Source organism: Charadrius vociferus, unplaced genomic scaffold (assembly GCF_000708025.1).
Source record: "Charadrius vociferus isolate BGI_N301 unplaced genomic scaffold, ASM70802v2 scaffold1039, whole genome shotgun sequence".
Classification (NCBI taxonomy): Eukaryota; Metazoa; Chordata; class Aves; order Charadriiformes; family Charadriidae; genus Charadrius; species Charadrius vociferus.
This window is the reverse complement of record NW_009650167.1, coordinates 437,451-447,115: the sequence shown is the minus strand read 5'-3', so window position 1 is coordinate 447,115 and position 9,665 is coordinate 437,451. Positions and strand designations below refer to the sequence as shown.

The 9,665-nt window shown below is 44.7% G+C and overlaps 1 protein-coding gene across 1 annotated transcript in view; it reads left to right on the top strand.

Annotated features, from left to right (window-relative positions):
- Positions 1 to 8,184, top strand: part of DISP2 (dispatched homolog 2 (Drosophila)) — an 11,476-nt gene extending 3,292 nt beyond the window's left edge. The window contains exons 3-7 of the mRNA XM_009892426.1: positions 1,261 to 1,384; positions 2,371 to 2,486; positions 2,962 to 3,080; positions 4,044 to 4,141; positions 4,765 to 8,184. Of these exons, the coding sequence (XP_009890728.1) occupies positions 1,261 to 1,384; positions 2,371 to 2,486; positions 2,962 to 3,080; positions 4,044 to 4,141; positions 4,765 to 8,184 (3,877 nt within the window). The remainder of the gene's footprint in view (positions 1 to 1,260; positions 1,385 to 2,370; positions 2,487 to 2,961; positions 3,081 to 4,043; positions 4,142 to 4,764) is intronic.
- The last annotated feature ends 1,481 nt before the right edge of the window (positions 8,185 to 9,665 follow it).

Sequence of the window (9,665 nt, the reverse complement as noted above, 5' to 3'; positions counted from 1 at the left end):
GGTTGATACACACTGGTGCAGCCGCTCTAACATTCATAAATATTTCACTTCCCCATGAAGCTCAAATATTTGTCAACTACTTTTGAACAAAGAATTTCCTATATTTCAGAAATACACCAGAATGCAGAAGAACTGCCTAGAATCTGCCAAAGCAGAGCACGAACCCATTCTGACATCTTGTATCTCAACAGATATTTTTGAGGAAGATAAAAATCTTGAGGCAGTAAAACCTGCACTGGTAAAAAATTGTGGTGTAGTAACTCAGATAAATCATCCCATAGGAGAGACAGTTTGTCCCAAAAGAAAAATAGACCTTGGATGGAAAATTTTAGACAGCTCTTAAGAACAAAAGTACCTGGCAAGAGTTTTGGCCAGGGTAAGCTGCTTCTCTGGAAGGGTTTTGTTTGTATAGAAATGCCATTAAAAATGTGTGTGCCACCGTACCACACTAATACACATTCCAGGCACAGCCCTGACCTGTGGGCTTGCATGTGTTCTCCAGATCCTGAAGAAAAACTGGTCTGCTGCATTTGCAGTGCCCTTATTGTAGGTTCAGCATTTGGTTTTGAGGCTGATACCAGGGTGAGATTCATTCATCCTGCAGATGCGAAAGCTTCTTGTCCACTCCATGAATGCTGCTGGCAATCCTAACATCGGGTACACATCAGACTGGTGCTTTCCATCCTTTTTTTGCTGTGCAGATGTCCATACATTTCCCAACAGTAAGGCAGGCCCCTATACAGTGAGTGAATTTAGACCAACGACAATGGACTTGCTTGAGTTAGTTATCTTCAGGGGACCCTTCAGAATAGCCCAAAGACTTCTCAGGGTCCACAGGGTGAAAACCTGCAGACCAAACTGTTAGGCAGCTACTAGCTTACATTGCACAATGGGGGAAAAAAGGAAGAAGCTCTTTACAAATGCAAGCTTTTAAGTTAAATATTTAAAGCTTCATTTTGCCCGAGGATGCAAGAGTCTGGTTTTTATTATTTCTGATTGAAAAAGCAGGAAAATGTAGGGAGGCAAAATGTAATTACCCCAGTTAATTAGAATTGCCTGCAAACATCCAGTTGGAAGTATAATATGTTCATTAATAGCTGTACTAGAGCCTCTAAGCTTTTCAATAAATAAATGCTCAAATCAGAAAGCCCTAATTCTTCTACTTCCTTTTACTAACACTACATTGGTTCAACAGCAGGTTTCATGATAATAGCAGAAGCGCCTTAACAGCTGCATTTTTTCTCCTCCTGTTGATTCCAGTTATTCTCAAATGATCGCAGAGTGGCCTGTAGCCGTCCTGGTGCTGTGTTCAGTGATGGCTGTGGTTTGCACTTTAGCTGGCCTGCTTGTTGGAAATTTGCCTGACTTTTCAGAACCCTTAATGGTAAGTCCCTACAGACAGTATGTCAACATGAACATAAGGAAAATCCATGGGCCAACCAGTGATATATTCTTTCTGCCATATAAAATGAGCCCACGCTGCCTTCCTTCTCTGCAGATAGAGGCAGCGAGGCAGGACAGTAAATCAGTAAATCAAGGAGGACATTAAAGCCACTAGCAAAAATGACCGTGTTTATCAGTGATCTGCTGCCCTTAACCCACATCTTCGCAGCATGCAACCGAAGCAAGATTCCTTCAGGATGAACATAATGTGCCAGAGTAATGCACAGTATTTGCTGTTTCTGTGACACCACAGCAAGAGCCCAGTCTATGCCAGCGGCAGGCACAAGCTCACCTCTCAGCAGTGCCGTGGACTCACACTAGTGCCCTCACCTCGGTGCGGAGACACTGCCAGCACAAACCGGGATTGCTCCTTTTGCTCCCCTTCCCCTGTTGGAAGGCTGGGGCTGCTCAAAAGGATGAGCTAGCCTGGGCGGAGGTTGGATGGAGGATCTGGCTTTGGCTCCTACAGCCTGTGTGTGAAGCTTGAAATGGAGACACTGCCCCATTCTGAGCATTGCAGCACGGGGTCCTGTTTTCTGTGCAGGATCCCACATCTTCTAAAGACATCCCTGTCTCTTGTTAATGGAAAAATCCTGAGAAAATAAGAATAGGCTAGAGTTTGTCCAGGAAGAGGAAAATTACTCCTATTTCTGTAAGTGACTATTTTACTTCAAGAAGAGGAGAAGAGTCTTATGAGATCAGGGAGAGAGAATTGTAGCCACCCTTGCCCAAAAAGGAAAGGAAAGGTGGAATATTTTTTTTTTCTGTCAGCTCTGGGATACAGTATTTCCAGGGAAAATTAAATTTGTGTATCTCTCCAAGATGCAGTAATAATCTCATATAGTTTCTGTGTCTAGGAGGAGGATTAAGGAATGCTAAGCTAAACCAAAATACAAGCTGATGACAAATACTTTTGCTTGGCTGCAGGGTTTCGAGCCACGAGATACTGACATTGGCAGAAAGCTTGTTGTGTGGAGGAATGTAGAGAGCCATACAGGCTACAAGAAGACCTTTTCCCTTTCTCCCTATGCCGAGAAGAAAAGGTATTTAAGTTTGGTTTGGGGTTTTTGAGGAAGATGTTGTCTGTAAAGTTATAGATTCAATGCTCCAAGATATCTATGTGAATTACAACATATATACTACAATTAAAAGTGATCAAGGCACTGGAGAGTTTAGTCTATTTGCCTGCAATGGACTTGGGGTCCCTATTTTTGAAGCCAGGAATTAGGCTCTAAACTCTTCATGCATTTACTTCACTATTTACCTTCAAGGGACTGCAGAGGCAACTCAGCATGTCTGCACAAAGGGATGTTGTTTCTCACTTAGTCTCATGCAGTTCCCTTAAAAGGCGCACAGTCAACCCAGCACTGAAAAGGTCCCATCCAAGCAATGCTCTTTCCAGACTATGAGAACTCTTATTGCTGCAGCAGTGTTATGTGTGGCACCAGAGTCTTGTCAGTGAACGTAACTCATAGCCAGATGATCTCTAGTTACACAAATACTCCGATCTCTTGCTAGCTATGATGACATTGGTATTAGCGGAGGAGAGAAGACTGCTCAGGGAGAACAGGAAGCAAGGACACGGAGAATGGTGCAACAAATCTACAGAGCGGATGGTTTCTTTTGTGGTCCTCCAGGTGAGTGAAATCTTAATGGGGCAGTAAGTATTACACACCCAGAACTCAACAGGATACAGAATTGTCGAAGTGGTTTAGGACATGGGGAACTGTTCTGAAAGTGGTCTAAGAAAGCAATGCATACAATCCCACCCTGTGAAACCTATGCCATCTTTTGGATAGTGATCTTCCAGCACTTCATAAATGATTGGTTAGAAAAAATGTGTTCTGAAATTCTGGAGAAGAGTTGTTTCTCCTTAACTTTCTGCCATACTTCTTTTTTTCCCCTTTAGAAATACACCTTAAAAGCACCAGTAAGAGGACTACTGTTTTTACCATTTACCCATATCAAAAGTGAATACTCTGAAAAAGTGGTATATGCCCCACTCCCTGTCTGTTCCCACTCCCTCCCTGATCCTTCTTTTCTTCTTGAAAAATCTAAGTGGCAGTAAAAGCTGGAGAGGAAAAAGAGGAAAACTCCAAGACACACCAAATTTGTCTCAAAATGGATACTAGTCAGTAGAAGAAAGAGGAACAGCATATAGGTATTTTTACTCCCTTCCTCGCATCTACTCCACCTCTGAAACCAGTCAAACCCTAAACCCTCAGGTCCTTGGGAGCTTCTGGCTGAACCCGAGCCCCTCACTTTGTAACAGGGGTGCAGAACCAGATGCCAACACTCACTAAAAGCATGCCGACTGCAGACAACATATTTTGAAAATGCCCCAATGCTGCTCTCCTGCTGCTGACAGATGGGCGAGGAGCAGAGGTCAGATCACACAAGGCAGATGGTACCACTCACGACAAGCTACTGTCTTTGTGACCTCCTTCCCTTCAGGGAGTCCTCCATAGCAGTCATATAGACAGCAATATATATTTTTTTTATTTTTTTTTCCCATGCATAGACAGTCTACTCCAAACAGCCTGGCTGATTGACCTTCATTACCTAATCTTTTTTCTAAATTTTTTTTTCTTCTATTTCAGAAAAGAGCTATTCCCAGCTGGTATTTATGTCCACAACTGCTGGGAGCTTATGGAACTTGCAAGCTATTCAGTCCATGTGTCAAATTGAACATGACAAGGTTAGTAATGTCAGGAAGAACATATATACATGCTGACTCTTTTCTGACTGCCATAATCTTTAATCTCTAACTGAAACAAAGCCAGACAAAAAATAATGTAAGGTACAGAACAGGTTTCAGCCTAGAGGACTCCAAAGCATTTTACCTACTTAGCAATACACAGATGATTCCACCTGTCACTAAAGTCCAGCTGCAAAGTAGCAGCAGCCATTAAACAAGAATAAATGGACACTGAACAAAAGCTTGGTCCTGAAGCCAACGTTGTCCATCAGAAGCTGCTGAGAATTTTGGGCAGCAGAACCTAATTACCAAAATGGAGCTATTGTCTTGGATACTGTGACAGCAAGTTTTGCAAGTGGGAAGTTTAATTGGATTAACTGTGTTTGCCATAGGATCCAAATTTTCAAATCAGAGGGTATAAAATATAAATAATGGACAGGGCGTAATTTTTGCAAAAGGATAGCATGTTTCAATAGCTTTAGGACTTGCAATTTGTCACTGGGAGGATGGCAAGCCATGGCTTGTACGCCTGGAGGGGAAGATTACTGCACAGGGCAAGGAAGACTATGGGGCTGTGAGACAAAGCATGCAGAGAGGGTCTGACATGATGCTCTGTTTTTCAGATACGCTCACATGTTCATTTTAGAGACCTCTGCCAACGTACTGAAGCCAACGAATGCTGCCCAAGCTGGTCTCTGGGGAACTACATTGCTGTCCTGTACAACAGGTCATCTTGTTTGGAGATAACCCAGGGAGACATCTCCCATACCCTGGCCCTACTTCGTGCCTGTGCTCCAGACTACCACAAAGGTATCCTCACACCATCTTGCATAGGCCCTGAGTCTGTGAGACAGAAACACTCTCAGTGTGCCAAAGTACCAGAAAAATGTACCCGATTCAATGCCATTTACCAGCTTCTTCACTTCTTGGTGGACAGAGACTTTCTTAGTCCCCAGACAATGGAGTACCAAGTGCCATCTCTCAAATACAGCCTGCTGTTTTTGCCTACAAGGAAAGGTGCATCTATGATGGGGATCTACTTAGACAATCTTGAATCCTGGGATCTGTTTGACAACTATACATCTATCACTGGAATGGACCTGGGCCTTAAACAGAAACTATTCCAGCACTATCTTTTACTGGACACTAAGTATCCAGTCCTGGCAATATTAGCTATTTTTCTAAGCATTTCTTTTTATTTACGCTCTGTCTTTATTACCTTGATGGTCCTGCTCGCTGTTGTCAGTTCTTTAATGATCTCCTACTTCTTATACAAGGTGGCCTTCAGATTCACCTATTTCCCTTTCGTAAACCTGACAGCAGTCGTCATTCTCAGCAGCATTTGTGCCAACCACACCTTTGTCTTCTTCGACCTCTGGAACCTCAGCAAGAGCCAGAACCCTTCCGCTGGGCTTTCTCAGTGGGTGAGTCAAACCATGCACCATTTTGCATATCTCACACTGGCGTCTTGCTTCACAACGGGTGCTGCTTTCTATGCCAGCTACATTAGCAATATAATAGCCATCCGCTGCTTTGCTATTTACATGGGCACCTCTGTGCTGGTCAATCTGGTATTCATGATGACCTGGCTTCCTTCTTCGGCTGTGCTGTACGAGCGCTACATAGCAGCAACCTGCATTTACAAGCCAGAAGACTACTGGAACAACGCCAGCCATAAGAGAGTCGCTCTCTCCCTCCATTACATTCTCAGGGGTGTCCAGAACACGCTGTCTGAAACCTCCAAGCTGCTGTTTGAAAAGCTTCTGCCTTGTGGGGTCATCAAGTTTCGGTACATCTGGATCTGCTGGTTTGCTGCCTTAGCGATAGGAGGTGCCTACATTTCCTGTTCCAACCCAAAACTCAAACTCCCCACTCTGGAGACGTCATCTGTGCAGGTGTTTAGGCTGAGCCACCCCTTTGAGAGGTACGATTCTGAGTACTGCCACCAGTTCATGTTTGAGAGGCTGGAGCATGGAGAAGGGCAGCGTATGCCTGTCACGATAGTCTGGGGCATTCTGCCCGTGGATAATGGGGACCATTTCAATCCAAAAAGCAATGGCACCCTAGTGACAGATGTCACCTTCACAATCCAAAACCCTGATGCCCAGAAATGGCTCCTCGAATTCTGCCAAAAAGTGAAGAACAAAACTTTCTATTACGCCAACACAGAGCAGAAATCTACTGTGTGCTTCATGGAGGAGTTCCTCAGGTGGATGGACAGTCGCCAGTGCTCCCAAAGAGACCACAGCTTCAACCTTTGCTGTAACCAGTTCTCCTTCCCTTACAGAAGCGAAGTCTTTCTACACTGCATCAAAATGATGCTCCTGGAGCAAGGCAGGGAAGGGGCAGAAACATACGATCTGGGCCTCAGGTTTGACGGGGAGGGAAATCTTGCTGCCTTAGTGCTGCAGTTTCAAACTATTTATCACTATAGCTTCAACTACAGCAAAGCCAAACAATTCTATGAGGAAATCAACCTCTGGGTAACAGAGGAAATGAAAACTGCTCCTGTGGGGCTTCAGAATGGGTGGTTTACCAGTAAACTAGAGCTATACAATCTCCAGCACAGTCTCAGCACAGAAACGATGGTGGTCATGGGGCTCTCCATAGCCATTTCCTTCGTAGTGCTGCTGCTCACTACCTGGAACGTTCTCCTTAGCATTTTCTCTGTTACTGCCATTGCGGGCACTGTCCTGGTAACTGTTGGCCTTTTGGTCCTCTTGGAGTGGCAACTCAATGCAGTGGAATCTCTCTTCATTTCAGCTGCAGTAGGTCTCTCTGTTGACTTTACCGTCAACTACTGCATCTCCTATCATCTGTGCCCCCATTCCGACCGCCTGAGCCGAGTGGCCTTTTCCCTGAAGCAGATGAGCTGTGCCACAGCCATGGCAGCTTCTGCGCTCTTCTCTGCAGGGGTCATTATGTTGCCTGCAACGGTCCTGGCATATAGGAAGTTGGGGATATTCATCATGATGATCAAGTGTATCAGCTGTGGGTTTGCCAGCTTCTTCTTCCAGTCACTGTGCTGCTTCTTCGGCCCAGAGAAGAACTGTGGGCAGATACTTTGGCCTTGTGCCCACACCATGAAAGACTACTCTGATGACTCTGGGCTGAATGGAAGCTTTGCCTGTGGGGGGAGCGAGAAGCAAAACCGGTTGCGGAAGGTCCAGGAGTCCAACACTGCAAACGAGCAATACGAGCTCCAGCCCTTGTCCAGAAAACTCAGTGACAGTTTTGACAACAGCACTTCCACAAGCAAGCTGTCCAACCGGCCGTCAGTGCTCTCTGAAGACACACAAGTTGAAGACAACAGATGCCCCAGAACAGGAATGAATCCCTCTCTTGAAATAGAGAGACAGAATCTGCAGGAAACCCTTGGAGACCAGCAGGTTGGCCTGTGCCAGTGTCCTGCCTTGCAAACTTCTTCTCCATACAAGCACAGCAGCTCAGGAGCAGAAATTCACAGGGAGAGACTCTGCCGAGATTGTCGATGTCGAAAGTACGGTCCGAAAGCTTGGGATGGGTCTGGGCTGGACCATATCCAGCCGGCTGGCATGAAAGAAGAAGGGCAGCTCAATAAATCACAGTTCTCTAGTGACACTGCCCAGCAGCAGTCAGATTATACCTCAGACAACAGCCAGCTCCCTGCTGCTGACATCTACAAAATTCACAGATGCCTTTGTTCTCTTGGCAGCTCCTTTGACATGCTCAACATCTCCAGTGAGACGTCGATTAGCGATTTTGAGCAAGGCCTAAAGCTTGCTGAATCAGCCAGTTCTTGCCCAGATGTCTTAGAGCTGTCTGATTCGTACAGTCAAACAGAGAGAGGTTACTTGAACGGGAAGAGAGATACCCTGCGGCTGGACCTGAGGGAGACTGTCTTTGATATCTCTCCCGCGGCATCGCAGCAGAACAGCTCTTCATGGAAAAATCGATTTGGATTAGGGAGTGAAGGTCCGGTCGTGTTACCAAACAGCCAACCAGACATGCCTGATGTTTGGATCAAACGATCTAGCGCACAAAGTTCTGGTTACAACAGTTGAAACCCTGCAGGAAACAAAACTGTACTGCTAGGGAAAGGGGAAGTCAAAATCTCCTTGGAACTGTAAATATCAGTTTTTTCCTCCCACCTCTCCTAGAGCTGAGACTACTTCTTAGTATTTCAGCTGTGCAAATACCTGTGTTTCCACAGCAAACCAGCAAATCTGACACTAGTGAGAGGATGTGATATCAATCTTGATGGAGTACAAGCCCTTCAACCTTCCAGTGTCTGGTGCCATATTCACAACTGTACTGCAAAACTTATCGAGTAAACCTGTTTTGTCATTTCCAACAAGGTGATTAGATTTTGTTTTCTTGTTGAGGTCACAGAGCAGAGAAATAATGAGGTGAATCTCCCCAGATATTTAACAAGAGAGAAAGAGAGCTCATGTAAAAAAAAAAATATCTAAACCCACAACTACTGAAAATCTAGATATCAAGTGAAGTGTATTGTTAATAAAAAAAAAGAAAGTATTTCATTTTCTACTGAATTAGAAACTGCTTTATGTGAAGTCCAGGTTCATAGATCTCATCAAAATAGTTGAAATATAAAAAAATCTTATCGGGACTTTTGAGTTGATGCAGTCTCTTGGAGGCGGCTGCAGAATCCATCCCAAATCTATTTTCAGTAACAACCTCTGTTTGTTTTATCAGAAGAAATTCTCGTACTGCCAAAGATGTTCAGTGTGAGATTTCCCCTTTGAGAAAAGTGTCCTAATCCCCTCAGTGACTCGGCTGCTTTGTGTGTCATCTTCATGGCTTGTTCCCACTCAAGGCATTCCCCACAAACAAGTAACTTTTTAAAATTTGCGTATCTGGTGAATCTTGAATTTTACATTTTTTTTTCTCTGCCAGAAACAAACAGGAAAACAAACACGTCCTTGCCTTTATCTGTTGAAAAAGAGAAAATGTTCTCTATACAAGTTGACGTAAAATAAATGCTTCTGACAAACTTTCCTAAATCTGAGTGATGCTTCTTTTTCACCAAGAACACTGCGGTTCATTTTCTTCAAGTGCCTAATATATTTTCCAATACAACCAGCAAAAGCAAAGTATGCATCTTAAAAAGATTCGCTCCCTCTTGACACCCACAAGTACTTTTCCCAGCTCTCTGGGAGACAGACCACAACTGCCCCGTGTCTTTGAACGCTAGTAACAATGCTTGAAATATACAACCTAGTTCAGGTTTGTGTTTTCATAGTGCAGCTCTCATACTGGGTGCTCAGGAGGGTGTTTCGGCAAGCAGGGCCACCCTCGGCCTGTGAGCCCACGCTGACCAACACCCTCCCCGCACGGGAGCTGCGTCCATTACGCTTTGGGGGGACTTCTCACCCATTGCGACAACTGCGCTGGAAAACGCTGCAAAAACATCTAACGAAGTCGGGAAACATTTTATACAGATGCCTCCTTTCCCCTTGCAGAATGGAAAGGCAATTTTAACCGCCTCAAACGCCAGCGGCAGCACCGGCGCCATGAGGGCACA